Genomic DNA, 18727 nt, shown 5'->3' on the forward strand with positions numbered 1-18727 from the left:
GGCCAGCAGGCCAGTGAAATCAATAACCGATCCGTAGGAAGCTGCCCATCCATCCTGTGGCTCCCGTCCAACCAGGCACTCAGGCCTTAGAGAGAAATGAGAGATAGCACGAAGGTTAGCCGTACATCACGCCGTGTGCCACAGCAAGACGGAGAAGACCACTAGTATTTTCCAAGAAGAGCACACAGGCATGCGACCACATGGAGGAAAAGCCATGCACACGCACAAGGATAGGGATATACTTGTCACATTGGATGTCTAATTGCTCAGATTTTATCAGGCAGCAGTGGGGGTTGAGGGATGTAAGCCTGTCTGTAGGGTTGCATATTAAAAGGCAGAGTCGAATGCTTTTACACAACAACACATGCATCAACATTTGGTGATGTTCAAAGTCAGCCCCTCCTCCAGCTCTCTTGGACAACCATGGGACTTATTTTGGAAAAAATATATCTAATTAATGGTGAGAGACAAATTATTTACTGATTCCGTTTGAATCATGCAACGAATAACATATATATGATGTTCAAATTTACCTGTTCTTATCCTTGGAAATGTATGTCAAATTATCCTAAAATGCCTATCCCAGTTTCGTGCAAAGTAAATTAAAACTCTAACCATATGGAGTATAACCTTGGATTTGGACTCTTTTAAAAGTTTTCAAGCTGATTTGTTTAACTGTAAGTGCTTCTGGCATTAATCTATAGAATTTGGACACACAAAATACGCCTGCAGATGACCTGTAACTGCGCCTATAAGCTGGAAAACACAATGGGTCCACATCGTATAGTCTTACTTGTGTTTGGCATTCCATTTCAGTGAATTTGGTATTAACTTTGAACTTTGACCACATTTTTCTAAGGAAATATTCACGTGGCGGGCAAAAAAATTCAATTTTGTGACCTCAAAATATCCCTGCTCGAGAGTTACATGGGATCAATCATCTGGATGATGGTGTGTGAGTGGCTCAGGAGAGAGGAGAAAGAAGAGAGAGTGGGTAACTTGTCTACACAGTAACTCATTGGCTTTTGTAGTCCTAGGGCGAGGCATATAAGCTTATATCGTATAATACTGCTGTGAAATGAGAATCTTCAATAGATATACAGATATATCTTTATAGCTACTCCTGCCTAGTTAGGACTTCATTAGCAATTTATTAGATCTACAAAATCTCAGCGTGACACAAAACATTGAATAAGTGTAAAATCGTCCACTTCTGCTTTATAAGTCCCATGTGTGCAGAATGTTTCAGTGGCTGCTTTATTAAATATGAATTGTATGTGTGTATATATTGCATGTATGGTCCTTTAAGCTTAGATAGAGCTCAGTGCTCTGTGTGGTCAGAAAGGGAGAACGGGTGCTGTGACAGTAAATTAGAGGAGACAGTATAGCAGACAGAATTCTTAAAATCAGACAACACAGACAACGATAGTGAGGGAGAGGCCAGCAGAGCGTTTGAGAGAATGGTGGGAGGAAGAAAGACTATAATGATCCACCAGCCGCGGAGCGGTCCCACATGCAGCTGGGATAACTCTGACAGACCTTGAAATACACCATTATATATCACATAGAAACACAAACACACATCACTGCATGCATCAGGATAACAGCCAGATGGGTTCAGGGATAATGAGAGATAGATGCTCCTTGTGGTGCTACCACACATTAGACACATCTGACATTTCAGCAAAATACCTCTTGAGGGAAGGCTTTTCTTTTCACGGGAGAGTGATGAGGAAAATATTTACCTAGTTGTGTTTCATGGAGACCCAAAGGACTCTTAGGTGCACCTTATATCACTTCCAGCAGGTCCCACACACAATAAACCCTCTTTGAAAACCCCACGTAACTGCACTCATTCATACACAGCTGCGTTTGATTCAACTCGCCTTGCATATCATTGGCTTCGTGCTGATTCTTAAGTAACAGAATGGGTGAGAGTGTAGTAACTCAACCAGCCTGGTGTGTCAGGCAGCATGAATCAAACGCTCACATATAAAAAGCGTAAGAATGCTCCTCTTTTACCAACCACAATGCTCTGACTAAACCCTGCCTTGATCCCCCCTGTGTTGTGTTTGTCTGAGACTGGGTCAAACTATCTTAGAATTTTTTCTTTTCTTTTTAGTTCTACTTTAGGAGCGCTTGATTCTATGTTTGCCCAGACAGGGTGTTGAATTGCTTTTCTCTGCACCATTTCTCCACGACTCTGTGTAATCAAGTGCACCTTAAGTAATCCAGATGAAAAATAAACACCTATTTTGACTCCTGCCTGGTGCAGACTGGATCAAAATAAATGAAATCCTCTTCAAATACATGAAGGAGAGATTGATTTACCTTGCTGGGCACAGTGAAATGTGTCCCAACAATGCCCTATCATTAAATCAAACACTCCTTCGGTATTTGTTTGGTGTATGTCTGTGGGGGGGCTCTCCATTCCACAAAGTTGTATCTTCCTGTGTGGCCCCGGTTGCTCTCCCTTTCACTGTTTTTTTTTTTTAGCAGTGACTGGATGGATGTAAACTACTAAATCACTGTTAAATAGTGTGTGCAATTTTCAACATACAAGGGGACAGTTCATCCTGTGTTACCACATGATAAGGATGTCAACATGTGATGCAGTTAACACATGTTAGACTGATCACAGTGTTGAAAATGACACACCGTTTAAAGAGTGAGGACGTTTTTACGAGCATTCATCGCAGTTCTGTGACACGTAGAGAGTTTCTACAGGGAGAGAAACAACTTTATGGCATGAAAAGCACCTTGTATGTACCAAAGTATCCATGCATGTGTGTGTGAATGTCTGCATTCACACGCAGATTTTCACGTGTGACTGCATACATTCACACGCGCAAAAAAAATAAATTCAAACACACACACTCAGACCATGATGTGTGTGTGTTTCACGTTCTCTATATTGGGTTGTTATTGTTTTGTGGCAGTGTTGGGTGCTGCTGCGCACAGAGTGGAGGCTGAGGAGGAGGAGGAGGAGGAGGAGGAGGAGGAGGGGGAGGTGCTGGATAGACACAGATGTCTGTTGGCCCTGGCAGCGCTACGACACGCCAAGTGGTTCCAGGTCGGCACCCACTCACTTCCTGTCTTCCTGCCCGATGCTTATTGTAGCCTGACGATACATCCAGAGGGAAATCACTCACTGTCAGATGAAGCTGTGGTGCTTATTATGCCCACAGTTTAGACCGATCAAGATCAGATAGCAGTGTGGACTAATTAGCATTTTTACTGACATTACTTTTTGTTAGAATTATTAGAAATGATCCGTTAATTCATACAGCTGATCAACATATGTTTTTATTCTTTCTCATCTCCAGTTCAGTTTGCAGGATGTTGCCTAAAAACATCATGAGCAAAAATGCGAAGTATTAGAAATCGGATTGTCAAAAAGTCAAGTATTTTTATGCTATATACTGTACAGTGGTGCACTCCACACTTATATATGAACTGGAAAAAAGATGAATATAGGAAGTATCGTAAGGCTACAAAAGCAATGGTTGATACTTGTTTTTCTTTTTGGCTATTATGTGAACCTGCCTGCTCTGTACAGTATGTCAATGCTTCCCTTTTGATCCCCCCCATACTCTTCCCCATCTATCTCCCAACTCACTTACCTTACTGACAAAAAAAAATAAAAAATTCAGAATGCTATTTTTTTTAAGACAGACTACATTTTAAGTAAAACATGTTCAGTAAACTAAATGGGGAGCTCATGGGGAGTTTAAGACACAATACAATCACTTCATTATGTGGCTTTGTGGTGTAAAGCAGGCTGTTATCTGTATGTGTTTACACAAATATCACTCCTCCTGTGCTCAATTTGTTCCCTTCCCACCCTCTCTCTGTTTTAATCTCGCAACCCCCTCCGTCTTTCCCTCCTCTCTCCATCCTATCCATCCATCTGTCTCTCCCAGGCTCGAGTGAACGGGCTCAAGTCCTGCGTTATCGTTCTCAGGATACTTAGAGACATGTGCAATAGACACCCTGTCTGGGAACCTCTCAAGGGATGGGTGAGTCTTTGGCTGTAATTACCTGTTTTTGAGAGCTAATGCAAGAAATAAAAAGAAAGTGTTCCACCACCACCTTGAGTACAAAATGCCCTCCATTCCCATGCTGTAATGGGATATTTATATTTCTATTGCGATTTTTCTGGTTTACATTATAAAACAAAGTCTCTGTGCTGGTAAACCTTTTACATTCATCATGTTTAGTGAGAATGATGCCTACATACCTCCTATACCATATGTGTTGATGGATTTAATCATCTTGTCTTTACAGCAGGGCTGAAGTGAAATATTATCAGAATAGCAATATGTCCTATAAGTACTGTTCAGATGTAACATAACATGTTTATGCGTTGTTACAGACCACAGCAGGTGTTACATCATCATGATTTTGATAGTTCTTTTCAGTACAAATGAAAATGATGCTGCAAAAATCATCATTCTTGCTTGTCATGAATTATATCACAATCTTAGTGTCTTAGATAAATAATGTCAGTATGATTTTTTTTAACCATTTAATGCAGCCCTGTTACAAAAGTGCATGTTTGGCTATGTTCATATCTGTGTTTGTATCCTTTCTTGCAGCCCTTAGAGCTTATCTGCGAGAAGGCAATTGCCACCTGCAACAGACCTCTCGGGGCTGGAGAGGCGCTGCGCCGAGTCATGGAGTGTCTGGCCTCAGGCATTCTGCTACCAGGTACGAAGCCATGGTGCATGCATGAATAAACACAGTGGGAAGATTTTGACATTCAATTTCTTGCCATTGCTGGTGAGCAGATCTGAGGAACATGCTAAATTTTTGTAGATGAGCAGATACAGCGAGGCACACTTTTGAGCCACTCCTCTATGAGAGGGTGAGCCAGTGATGGCTCAGTGACCCAGCACAGCACAGCTGTCTGAAGCAAGCCATTATTACGAAAGCATCTTAATTAGGAGCAGCTGAAGAGATTCTTTACAACATTTTGCGTGTCCTTGGAGAGAATTCAGTTATTCAAAAGTGCAAGTTCAGTTTAAGCAGAATGGTAAAATAGTTTAAGAAGCCAGACTGATGAATGACTAATAGCAAACTTTAATTTCAGGGTAAAATGTATGCCACAGAATCTTTAGTCATCCACAGTATTCGAATTTAAGATAAATCACAGTTCAAGGCTTTTACATTGGACTGGTTAAAAGGGCTCACAATGACTTTAACCAGTTCAATCTTCCTGTTGCTGCAGTCATCCATTTTAATAGTCAGAATTTCCATTGTCTGTTATTTCCAGACAGTGAGGCCTAATTAAATGTTGCTGAGCTGCAGTGTCAGTACATAAAGTGACAATAACTGTCTGTGTGTTTGTGTGTGTGTCATCCTTTGTCACTTCCCCCAGGTGGTCCAGGTTTACACGACCCATGTGAGAAAGAGCCAACAAACACACTAGCCAACATGAGCGACCAGCAGGCTGAGGCCATTACCTACAGCGCACAGGTACACACACACACACACACACACACACACACGTCAGCCTAAAGACACTGTTGTTATCACCCAGCTGTACTCGCCCTGAGCTGTCAGTGTGTGGGGATCAGTAAGCAACACACCTATTACCAGACAGAAAGCCCCCATCACCGCCCCGACCGGCACACAATCTGCATTCACACACACTTGTGTGAGCATGCACATGCAGGAAGAGCTGCATGGCGCTGAATTTTAATGATTGGTGTGGGAAACTATTGCCATTGAAGGCCATAAATCCATCTCTGACACCCTGAGGACAGTTTTTGCGTGCGTGTGTGCGCCTTGTCCTTCTTCACACACACACTCGACTGAGCAGGGCAGCCTCTGAGCCGCATGGCTTAGTGAATCCTGCCGTCCATTTCCTTTGAAGACAGCCTGAACGAGGCTGGAATGTCAATGGGGATAATTGTATTGGAGGAGATACAAGAGCAGATAGGAGAGAGGGAACTGTTCTGTCAATGAGCTACGCCGAGCCTCATGAATATCTGAGACACTCTACCTCACTAATGGATTTGTATTAGCAGAGCCACTGTGTGCCATTCTGGATACCTTTCTGATTGTTTGTGTAGGTTGAAGATGTGTACAGTAAGAGTGATAAATGAACACACAGACACACTGATCATTGTAGTATGTGCAAAGTTGATGCTGTCTGTTGCAAGATAACTCAAGTTTGTACAGATATGCGTAGACGTCCATTAATGCACAGATCTTGCCAATATTAATGCACCAGTTTCTGTTCATGCATGTATAGAAGTTTGCCTATGCGCTTCTATGTTTGTAGATGGTCTGACCTAATATTTGTGAAGATAAATATCTTAACATCAGCCTGAATATTCTCGCTTAACATCTTGTCTGTCTCAGTTCTTCAACCAGACAAGCTGCATTAGTAAAAACAGAATATGAGACTGCATGTCTGTAGAAATCTATCTTTGATATAAGTAGAAAACGCTTGGGCATTCACTTAACTAATCAAAGTGCATTGCTTTCTTTGCATTGGTCTGTAATATAACTTTAATTGATCCAATCTCAAGTGAGTCAGCTAGAGAATAAAATGCTTCAGGATAACGTTTACAATTTAATTTAAACTTTTAAAGTTTCTTTGCTTGAGCTCTAGAACAGAAAGTCTGTGTTGCAAATTGAGAGTGTGGGGTTTAAAGCGAAATTTTCAACTGCAGTCTTGCATTATCTACAAACCAAGCCCATCTCTTAGCAGCTGAAGAGGTAAAGAAGCTACACAGTCCAAACTACACAAACTGTACAAAATGTTATCAAAGGCTGCAATCTTTACCAACTATGTGACAAAGAAACAAAGAATAACCTAGTCTATGCATTTAAAGCACAACAATATGATTTTGACCACAAGTAATTTGGTTGAACCAAAGAAGAAGAAAAAAAGAATTTCTCAGAAGGTATTGATAAAGTTATCTTCTTCTATTTCTCTTCGTGTTTTTATTCATCTTCCGCATAATCGATGAATTGATACAAATCAAATGGTTTATGAAAACAACATGATTTGATAAAATTGAATAGAGCTATTATGCCAAAAGAGTTAGGGAATTGTGAGGAACATAAAGGACAGCCACAACTTCTAAACCCCAGCTACAACATTTCTGACCAAAAAAGATTTTGTTTTTGGTCTCTTCTGTGACCTAATCAGCTATGAACTGTGCACTTGCCATATCTAGGAGAACAACTTCATGTATGTTCATGTAGCAGCTACAGTCAGATTTACTTGGCTTTTAGAGAAATGGGTATTTAGGAGGCAGGGAAGTTCTCATACAGATGCGATCAAGGGGCATTAGGGGAAATGAAAAATCGAACTTGGATGTACAAAACTGCAAAAGAACCTTTTAATGTCTCAGCGCTACTGTCAATGTCCATACTCAGTACAGTTTGAATATATCTTCTTAACTTCTTTCTTTTCCCGTGTGTGTGTGTGTGTGTGTGTGTGTGTGCGTGTGTGTGTGTTTTACAGCACGCTCTCAGACTCATGGCATTCGGACAAATCTACAAGGTGTTGGAGATGGAGCCTCTTCCCTCAAACAAACCATCACAAAAATACCCCTGGTCTGATAAAGAAGGTGTGTATACCTGTATGACTGCCTGTCTGCGCTGTCTACTTCAACATATCTGTCTGTCTTTGGCTGTCTGTTTATGCTCTCTCTGTATGTATCTATTTAACACACTGTGTGAAGACTTGTCTTTTTGGGTCTGTCAGCGTTACTGACTCCAGTTATCAGAGTCACACATGACGTGACCTTTGGTTTTTCTACACACCAGCACTGACAGGACTGTCAATACTGCTGACTTGTTAAACATCACAAAAACGATGAGATATGATGTTTTTTGATATTTTTCCTCCCTTTTTTTGTTGTATTTTTTTTCAGTGTCAGCTTCAGTTAAGTCTTGTTAACTTGCAAATGCTTTATACTGAGATGTTTCTGTTTTTGTTCACACAAGAGAAAGTTGGCAGATCTTCAAAGCGACTTTCAAGGAAAACCGACTTGAGCCTTTATGGTTCCTCATGAGTCTGACATGGATAATTGCCAGAGCATTTACAGATTACAGCGCATGTAGGAAAGGAGCTTATATGTCTTCCTCGTTGTTTGACTGTTTGTTGCTCTGCCTGTCTGCCCTGTTTATTTTGTCTGCTAGTTTATCCATCTTTATGCTTGTCCTCATATATTGCTTGTTTTCTACCTTCCCCTTTCTCTCCGTCCCACACAGGTGGTTTTGGTGTGTGTTCACATAAACATCTCTTGTAGTTGGTGATTGATTAGCATCCCTCCTCACCTTCTGTGTCTCCCCCTCTTACTGTTTTCCAGGATTAGGTTTGAAGAGGCCGTACGAGGATGGAACGATGGATGACAAGGACCTCATCAAGAAAATGAAGAGGAATCTGAGGAAAGGTACAAGAAGAAAGGAGGAAAGAAAGGCGATGGCGTCAAGATATTTACTGCTTATTCACCCCAATCCATTTTAAAAACAGAAAGAAAGGAAATGCAAGGATGAGAATAAATACATTTTTTAAAGTTTCCTTTCCAAAGCACTGAAAATGAAGCTGCCCAATGCCTCAGCCAAGCTTCTCTTCCCATTGTCTCCGTTTTCTTTGCTTTTTTTCCCTGTCTGCTTTTCTCCCTTCCATCTTTCTTCCATCCTGTGGAGGCAAATCAATAGTATTGATTGTTCACATTTTAGTAGGCCACCCAACCATCCCCAGCTCTTTCTTCATACAAGTAGAAGATGAACCACCACTAATGGAGACAGAGAGGCATTTTTAGATATCGGCAAACCAGAGCAAAGTGATTGAAAGAGAGAGAAAATAGAGAAGCACCTTTATTCATCATGAAAACAACCAGCAAGGGAGCGAAGAACCTTAAGAAAACATGATTTATTACCTACGGTATCTCCAAAATGGCCCAGTCTGTCCTATTCCTACTGGATAACTGCTACATCCCCTACCAACATTTATTAAATATATCCTAATATGCTCTAATTCTCCTTTAACTATATCTCTCCCCATTTTTCTGCATTAGTCCTAGACAGTAAAGCCATAGACTCCAACCAGCCAATGAATGCCCTGATGCGGTTGAACCAGATCCGGCCGGGGCTGCAGTATCGCCTGCTGTCCCAGTCGGGCCCGGTTCACGCTCCGGTCTTCACCATGTCTGTGGATCTGGACGGAACCGTTTACGAAGCATCGGGATCCTCCAAGAAGACCGCTAAGCTCCACGTCGCCGTCAAGGTAAGACAGAAAATGAAGTTTAGTAGGTGGGTCTTATTATGTTGTTTACATTATTGGGATGTATACAGGACAGCAAAATGATAAAAGACACACAATTATGTAAAAGAGACATGATTATTTCTTTTTTGGCTACCTGAAGAACTTTCGGAGCTCCAGCCGCAGCCAAACCTGTGTGTATCTATACAAATGTTTTGTCTGTGCGTGTGTGCGTGTGTTCGTGTGTTAGGAAGGATGGAGGTGGGCAAATCCATGTAATCCCAAAGTGGTTGTGAACAAAGAGGCTCTCCAGAGCACAGAGCCGGGATAATCCGCGATACGCTCCATTCCCATAAAAGGCTCTTTCTGCCCATCTCGCTCCCCCTTTTGCATTCTCCTCCTCACTCACTTTCTTTCTCTCTCTCCTGTACTCACCTTCTGATCTCCCCCTCCCTCCCTGTGTTTCTCCCCCTCAGTTTCTCTCAATGTAAACAGTCATCCATTTGGGTCAAAAAATTGTCATTTTCTTTTTCTTTTCTGCCTACATTATTGATTAATGAATGAATGAATCACTTTGCTGCTCTCTGCGCTGACATGTAGTAGGCTCATGTGGCTCTTTATGTACGTAATGTTTTTATTGTAACCATTGTGTGAGTATGGCTCAACTTTATTATGTTAGGACGTGCTTTAGGCTGCAGTATTGCTACAGTAGGCTGCAGTATTGCTGCTTCTGGACTTATACTTTGTTGAACTGTAGTTATTTAGACTGCCACAAAAGCTTTTTTGGTTGTTTTCTATTCATAATTCCCTGGGTAGCAGACTGTGCCTTTGTGGTTGATGATGCTGATCATTTCGAAACACACACAGAGGAACATTAAGGTATCAGTGTGAAACTGTTTTCATATTGTAAAATCTATCTCATCAGATTTAGTGAGCTTGTTGAAAAGAAAATAGAAAAGAAATTATGTAAGATGTTACCCGGTTAACTGAGGACATTGTCATTTAAAATCTGGCTAGATTTTACAAGGACACCTCTGGATCTTCTACCGTACTTGTAGTCTGCAACTTAAAGTTCAGAATTTCAGATTTATCAGGGTTTCTGCACCGTCTTAAAAAGTCTTAAAAAGTCTAAAATTTAACAATCTCAATTTTCTTAAATATATATCCATATTTTGCATATAGGTCTTAAATTACATTTAGTTAGGTCTTAAATGTGTATGTTAATTTATCGCTTCCGTCGTCACCTTTTTTTTGTTTTGTTCTGGGGAAATGTGTTGGTAATATTCAGCTAGTTCTGTTGTCTTTCTTTCTGAAGTAACCAGGAACGTTTGGAGGAACCATCTTCGGCTCAACTACGACGTTAAAAGCAGTGTTGCTTTGGACTTTGAACACCGTTGCTAAACATTTTGGCAACAGATTTGGATGTAAAAAGTTTGTTATATTTGAACGTAATTCTCGGACCGCACTTTTCCTTACTTTTCGAACTTCGTGTAGGTCTTTAATTTTCAAATTGGTCTTAAAAAGTCTCTACTTGTTCAAACCTGCAGAAACCCTATTTATACCTTCTTGCTTTTGAGTGTAACCCTACTTTTGGTCTCACTGTCACTATCACTGTCACTCACTATCTTTAGTGTCTCTTATTTGCCATTTGTCTGCTCTTAACTGTATCATCATCTTCCCTATTTAGGTTCTCCAGGCAATGGGCTACCCGACAGGTTTCGACTCAGACCTGGACCCCATGAGTTCCGACGAAAAGTCGGACGGCGAGGGGAAGAGCGAGACATCATCACACACTAGCAATAACCCAACACACTCCTCGGACAGTTCCAACACACTGGAGGTGAGGAAACATGTTGTGTGAAGTCATAGGTGTACATTTTTTTAATTTGAAGTGGTTAAGAATTTGACATTTACTGTGGTTCAAGGACCTAAAATGTATCCAAACTGTCCACTGTGCACTTACGAATAAAGCTACAAAGATGTTTTTAAATAAATGAATGATTATTGATCTTTTCACTACCCAGGTGCGAACTCAGGGTCCCATATTGACGGCGAGTGGGAAGAACCCCGTCATGGAGCTAAACGAAAAAAGACGAGGCCTCAAATACGAACTCATCTCTGAAAGTGGAGGCAGCCATGACAAACGCTTTGTTATGGAGGTGAGAGCCCAACCTGCCACACTTTGCCTCCTGTCATCTTTCAAGCTGTCCCTTTTAGTATATATGCAATATAATATAATATATGTATAATATATGATTTCTATATCTATATATCTATATCTATAGATAGATAGAGATAGAGATATAGATAGATATATATTTTATTTATTTGAAAACTGAGACTAAGCCACACACACAAACACAGAAACCGGCTGACCACCGGTAAAGTCAATCACTCAACCTGGTTCCTGCAGCAGGTCTGTTCTCTGTGGGATGTGTTGTTTTCCGACATGCCTGGCTGCTCCATCGCTCTGCTGATTGATTAGCAGGCCTGCTTGACAGCAGGGCATCGCTAAACAAGCTGTCCTGTTCAGCCAGACTCGCTGGCTGAGTTACTGATGACTGATAAGTGTATTTGTGTGTGTGTGTGTGTGTGTGTGTGTGCACGCACATCAGGTGGAGGTCGATGGGCAGAAGTTTCGTGGGGCAGGCCCCAACAAAAAAGTAGCAAAGGCCAGCGCTGCTTTGGCAGCTCTGGAAAAACTCTTCTCTGGTCCCAATGCAGCTGCAAACAAGAAGAAAAAGATATTGCCTCAGGTACGGAGACATGTATACAGTACATACCAGACACAGACGGCAGTCTGGGCAGCATGCATGCACCCACACACACATAATGAAACCACATACATCACACAGTAGTAATCTGTTTTCCTTGACAGCCAAACTGTCAGTGCAGACTTAAGCATCTTTTCTGATCAGTATCAGCTCTGTTCTGCCATGTAGCAATTTGTCCACTTTGTTCACGTGTCAGTAATCAATAACACCGCATTTAACAAGTGTCTAATCAGCTCAATACTTCACACCTGTCAGGTCATCCCTCTTCTACTTATTTCGTCAATGAGTCGAGCGAATAGATTTGGCCCATTATGCATTAAGATTTCGTCTTGGATTGTATGTGTGCTTTAATGCCTCATTTCTGTGCAGCATTTTTACCCAGACACAGGAATACTGTGTGTACCTCTGCAGCTTGAATGTTTGAGACACACTAAACATGTAATATGTGCTGTGTTCAGACTAAAGGAGCCCTGGCCGCGGCAGCAGCAGCCTCAGCAGTAGCAGCTCAGGTAGCCAGAGGACGAGGAAGAGCAGCACTCGCCAGAGGAGCCTTCGTCAGTGCAGCTGCACCTGGATACGTCACACCAGGTACATCTTTAGGGCAGGTGTGGGTCAGTTTAGTCTTTTAGAATTTGTGTTCTAAACAGTATTTCCACCCTTCAACTGTATTGGAAATATTCAGAAATACTTTCAGAAACACCCTATAGCAACAAGCTGTACAGGGGACAGTAGTAACATTGGTGTACTGTGTTCTGAGAGTTCAGTGATGGACAGCATTTACAGTAAATCATGCAGAAAATCAAAATTCTGTGAATTAACTTTTAGTTTCGCGCATTCAGGTTCAGGTTGATCCTGTAAGTAAGGAGTGTAGCTTCTTCTCGGGTCTCTTTCACTGAATGCACAGCTGTCTATTAAAGTGCTGCATGGCCAAAAAACACTAATCTTAACTTACTAAAGAGGTTGAAAATGCAAGTGGGAATTAAACAAGCCTGCAATTGATTTTGACCCTGAAACCTCTTCCCCAACAGGCTTCGGGACACCGTATGGCTACAGCCCAGCTGCAGCAGCTGCTCCTGCATACGGTACGTGCTCCTCTCTTTCCCTTGCCTATAACCTTCCTTTGGCTTCTCTCCTCCCTAACCAAACATGCCATAACTGCTAACATCCAGCTCTTCTTCACTTCTTTTTGCTTCAGTTTTGTGAAAGTTATTTAGAACTTGATCCCTTTTCTAATCCCATTTTTAGGGTTTGGCACTGAATTTCCAGTCATAATTAAATAAGCTTAAACCTCTTTGTCCCGTGCTCCAAGCAAATCTGTCTGTACTTTGGCTAATTGTCCCCTCAACACTTGTTTGTTAATCTGCTTGTTGTCACTCCCTCAGCTTGTATGGTTGGATCACCACTCTGTCACTAAAGAGCTGATTTCAGTCTCATAACTGTGATAATACACACACCTGCACTTACATTCCTAGAACAGCCGTCTATCTAACCTCACAAGCTCTCCTGGATCTATATTAACCCCACACACGCTGCCTCTGCTGTCTTCGTTTTCTTATATGTTTAGTTAGATTAGTAGGACTCATAGTGTGAGCTCCTCAATTTACCCTCCGTTATTTAAGACAGGATGGCGGGGAGGCTTTGCCACTGCAGCGCTGTTCCTGTCATGTTACCACTGCTGTCCGCACTGGGCTCTCTCAGGAATGATAGTAATCTATACTAGCCCCTGACCTTAAAAAACATGGGTAGCTATACGTCCATGTGTCAAACACAGTCATATTTACCTCAACAGACTCAGCCTTGTGTAGTGTGTGCACGCATGTAGCATTGGGAGGCTTTTCTGTTCATCCTACAGCTAGGGGCTTGAATGGGTCTTATGTGAGAAGAGAAACTGGTCAGGGGGCCCCAGGCAGACGTTCAGTACCCCCCTGAGACCCCACCAGCCCTGAATATAAAGTAAGCCTTAGTTTTTCTAGTTATGGTGGAGCAGGAAACGCTGCATTTATTTGAGGTGTTTAGTTTCAGTTCCTGGCATCCACACGTTTTTCACATATGATTGCGACCAGGGCGCTAACAGAAATACTCAATTACTTTTTTATTATTTTATACTTCTTATTTTTGAGGTTTTTCCATGGCCATAACATTCAGAATATTTGAGAGAGTGTTCATCTCTGCCCCGTTAGTCATCATTACATGTCACGTATCCCGGTGGGCGAACTTGGCGAGGTCAGCTGGCCCTGAGCTGTAACCTCCCACAAGTAGGTAGGAAGTCAGGTTCAGTTCAGGTTAGTTGAAAAAGAAAAGACAGAAATGAAAACTAGAATCTCTACAGAATATTAGATTCACCTGGTGTTAAGGTGAGTCAAGGTGCAGTTGATCTGCAGATGAGGAGAAGAATAACAATGAGATACAGATTCTGGGCTGCAAGAACGTTTTTACACTGACAGTATTTAAAATATGAAATACTCTTTTACTGCCATTTATTGCCAGAATGAAAGGGAGAAAAGTCTTTGTTAGACCCCATTGTGGCTCACATTTCAATCAGAGGAGAGAAAAAAGGCACATGAAAACACTGATGACTCCTTTATCTTTGGGATGCAAAGCTTTCATCCTGTTTCCTGCTTTTTCACTGTGCTCTGGCAGTCAACACTGCTTTCGGGCTTTCTTCATTGGCAAACACTTAGAACAGTCTCAAGAGTGCTGCTGGGCTTGCTAGAACATTCTGTGGAGAACAGAATACAACATCATAGGACACAGAACATTATATAGGTTTTCATACTGCAAAACATAAAACATTAGATCAAGACAGTCATTTTATCATAGAACATAGGACATTATGTCATAGAACATAGGACATTATGTCATAGAACATAGGACATTATGACATAGAACATAGAACATTATACCATAGAACAGTCATTTTATCATAGAACATAGAACATTATATAATAAAAAGTAAATATATAATATAAAGTATATATTTGACAATACTTTTTAGAAATCTGTTTTCACTTTGACATTATAGAGCAACATTTTTTGTTTTGTTTATTTTTGTATGTTGACCATTTCATTAATAAAAGCAATAAAATGGGAAAACAATTAAGGGGTGAATACTATTTATAGGCACTGTATATCATAGAACATATAACATAATTATATCTTGTTAAAAAGAACAGTAGATCATAAGAAAACAGAACATTGTATCATAGAACACTACCCATTACATCCCTAGGTCATTGTACCGTAGAACACAGAACATATTATCATAGAACAGAGCGAACAAAGCCCTTTGAGACCCATTCCTTTCACATCACAGGACAATAAAAACAACTATCTCTCCTGCTCGACCATTTCTTTTGAAGGATTATTCCAGTTCATTACAACTCGGGTCCTAAATTTTTATGTTTTGCTGTCATTCATATCCATAATAACAACAGTGTACTCAATTTAGCTGCTGAGATCTGCTAATGTGGTGACAATGCGAAACAAATGATTAGCCAACTCGTGAAAGAAAAAGCACAGGCAAACATTTCAGTTTTAAGCTTTGCTGCTGTGCTTGACCGCTCATACTTCAGACGTTTCCGTAGCAGTCACCATTTTCCCACATCTCAGCTTGACGAGTACAATGTTTGTAAAGGAAAGATTGAGACGTAAGACCCCAGTTCTGATAAACCGAAGTCAATCGATACCTCCGATCATTTGTTTTCTTCTCTTTAACTCTGAGTCTGTCTCCTTCTCGGTTCCTCTAACCACCGATGAGAGTGTCACATTCTTGCTTGTTCTCACACACTTACACTCCCCCCTTTGGGAGCCTTGTTTGTGCAGTGCGAGGGGTGTTTGGCCGTAGATGTAGCGTAGTGTGCAGTGTAGTGAGCAGAGAACAACATGGTTATTTGTTGCCCTGGACTCATGCAGAGCTGTGCTCTTCTCATGTCTCCCCTCTAGGTTTGCCCAAGAGAATGCTTCTGTTGCCTGTCATGAAAGTGCCCGCCTACCCCGTCCCCCACTACCACTTCTTTTAGCACAAGAGACACACATACCAGACGCTTTTCCATACATACCAAACACCTTTTCATAGATACCAAAAGATTTTTCCAAACCGTACAATTACAATACGCTTTTTTCTAGAAGGGAAACTCAGTCGATTTTTTTCTACAATATCAGTGACCGGGAAAGGATTAAGGACTCAAGCTGAAGATTTATTAAAGCGCTTTTTTGCTTTTTGTTTTGTTTTATTACTGTTTCAGAAACTTTTATGAAAACAATACTGCAGGTTTAAGTTCTTAAGAGATTAACAAAAACTTGAAGGATTTGTACTGTGAATTGTGACCTCATTCTCTTGAGTCTATATCAGCCTTTTGTTTTTATTGTGTTTAGTCTTTGTAGGAAGACAATAGCCTTTGCAACATGACACACACAGCACACATTCTCTGTATAAAAAAAGAAAATAATGTGAGCTGTGTGAAGGATGTATAGGAATAAATAAATAACAATGTTGAAAAAATGAATAAAGTTTATCTCATATGAAAGCTGAACACTGCCTGGTGTTTATCTGGTATATCAGCTGATGAAGTAATCCCCACTTTGGTTTGTTTTGATTTGGTTTCCACTTATGTCACTTAACATGTGGAAAGATCTGCCCACTCATTCGGCATTCAACCTGCATATGATACTGTGCCCTAAACGTACATTTACCTTAAATATTCCACCCTCATGCACGCACACAGGTTGAATTTCAATCTCTCCTTGTACTTCTGTGCATCTCGTTTCATCCTTTTGACCCTCAGCTTATAGAAATTCAGAGAGAAAGGCAAGGAGACTAAGGGTGAATTTAGAAAGCTCTTTTCAGATCCCGCATCTTGCATTCAGCTGCACGATCTCATTACCTGAATTGGATTAATAATTGGCAGGTTTCCCAAAGCTATCAGAGGTATCGCCTGAAGTATATATGAAGATGAACATAGGCCAAGCGCAGCCTCTTGGCAGCAGCACTCCCAGAGCTCAGTACATTCAAATGGCCCAAAAGACAAAACATTTTACTTTTACATAGACTTCATCTAAATCCCTGTATTTTCTTTCCTTGGCAGAGGTTAGTGTCACTGTTTAACATGTCCAATGCAAACATCTCCTGTGGTGCACAGCAGTCAAAACAATATGGATCGAATCCCAACCTCACTGTCAATTTGTTTAATGTTTCGATTGTTCGATTATTTTACTACATACATGTGCTGTATTTATGGGTTGTTTCGTTTTCTTCTCACATCTTTGCTCAGCTTTCAAACAAGGATCACCAACAGAGCCGTTAAACCTTGGGCTCAAAACTATCCTTCCAGCTAGATTTAAAGATTTGCTGTGAGGATCACAGGTACAAATAAAAAATAAATGGATAAAAGTCTAAGGGGAACTCGGATTAAAAAAAAAAAAGAAGGGTACAGAAAAGAAAATATACTATAGTTTGTTCCATCAACATGCTGGTTAATGCTGTGCCAGTTATACGGTCACTTCAACACATCTTGGTCATCTAACCAGCGAGAGATAACCCACCGATGATGTCTCCATGGTTACAGCTGTGAGACGCAGCCATTGGATGAGAGGACCCAATATCTAGTCCAATGGTTGGTTTAGCTCTATTGAGGTTTTGTAAAACCTTTCCACTGATATTTGTCTGACATCACCAAAGCTCTACTTCAGTCTCACACGGTTGAAGATTCTTTTTTATTTTTCACATGTTGCATTCTGTGTCTATTTTCTGTTGTTTCTTTTCTGTTCAAGGTTGAATTCTTTGTTCAGAGCTGCAGAAAGTGTACACTGTCGACTGATCTCATTCTCAGTATTTAATGTACAACAACAATCTTTGATGTACGATTTGTTATCAGGCTTTTCGTTCCGCCCCTACTGAATCTTCATGGCCAGAATAGCTGTAAAGTATTGAAAGTTTGGTTCAGCATTTAGAGAAATAAACTTCTTGGCTCTCTTGCCAAGAGTTAGAGGCAAAGATTCTTAACACTCACATGTCTGTACACTAAACACTAAGCTTACAGACAGTAGCCGATTAGTGTAGCTTAGCATAAAACCTGGAACATGGGGAACACCTTGCGGAGCAACGATGTGCTGATACGCTGATTTTCTTACCTTCAGGCAGAGTCAGGCTGTTTTCCTCCAGCTTTTGTCTTTATGTCCAACTAAGCTAACCCGCTCATGGTTCCAATTAATTGAAGATACAAGGATGGTAACAATCTTGTCTCATTTTATTTATTCATCCATCGTCTGCCCTGGGGGCGGGTTGGCGCCAAACACGGTAGTCCAAAATGTCCTCCCCTCCTGGGGCATCCGGAGGTGTTCCAAAGCCAGAGCTTGGCAGGGAAAGTCATGTACACAATGTGCTTGGCGCGACCTCATGAGAACACCAATGCTGAGCTCCTTTCTCCGTTGCTGAAACTGCAGTCTCATTCTTTTTGTCATTACCTGCAGCTCATGGGGTCAGATTGTGGGTTGGAACGTAGATGGACTGGTATAACAAGATATTTGCCTTCTGGATCAGCTCCCTCTTCACCACAACAATCCAGTACGATGCTCGCAATACTGCCAACGATGCATCAGTCCTGCTGATCTCATGCTCTATATTATTCTCAATGAACAACAATAATAGGTTGATTGTTCCCTAGGAGTTTGGAGTGAGATGCTGCCCCAAGTTAAGGAGTATTTTATTCATGTATACCAACCCCTT

The 18727-nt window shown here is 41.1% G+C and overlaps 1 protein-coding gene across 4 annotated transcripts in view; it reads left to right on the plus strand.

Moving 5' to 3' along the window:
- strbp (spermatid perinuclear RNA binding protein) overlaps positions 1-18727 on the plus strand; it is an 87675-nt gene that overhangs the window by 61896 nt on the left and 7052 nt on the right. For 3 of the 4 annotated variants that reach the window (XM_030434750.1, XM_030434751.1, XM_030434752.1), the window contains 12 exons: positions 2940-3073; positions 3924-4019; positions 4599-4710; positions 5381-5478; positions 7484-7589; positions 8334-8417; positions 9045-9253; positions 10917-11069; positions 11254-11388; positions 11845-11985; positions 12462-12591; positions 13032-13085. In XM_030434750.1, coding sequence (XP_030290610.1) covers positions 2940-3073; positions 3924-4019; positions 4599-4710; positions 5381-5478; positions 7484-7589; positions 8334-8417; positions 9045-9253; positions 10917-11069; positions 11254-11388; positions 11845-11985; positions 12462-12591; positions 13032-13085 — 1452 coding nt within the window. Of the gene's footprint in view, positions 1-2939; positions 3074-3923; positions 4020-4598; positions 4711-5380; positions 5479-7483; positions 7590-8333; positions 8418-9044; positions 9254-10916; positions 11070-11253; positions 11389-11844; positions 11986-12461; positions 12592-13031; positions 13086-15945; positions 16536-18727 lie in introns of those variants that run through there. The other variant, XM_030434753.1, reaches the window with a different exon arrangement.

Source organism: Sparus aurata, chromosome 12 (genome assembly GCF_900880675.1).
Source record: "Sparus aurata chromosome 12, fSpaAur1.1, whole genome shotgun sequence".
Lineage (NCBI taxonomy): Eukaryota > Metazoa > Chordata > Actinopteri > Spariformes > Sparidae > Sparus > Sparus aurata.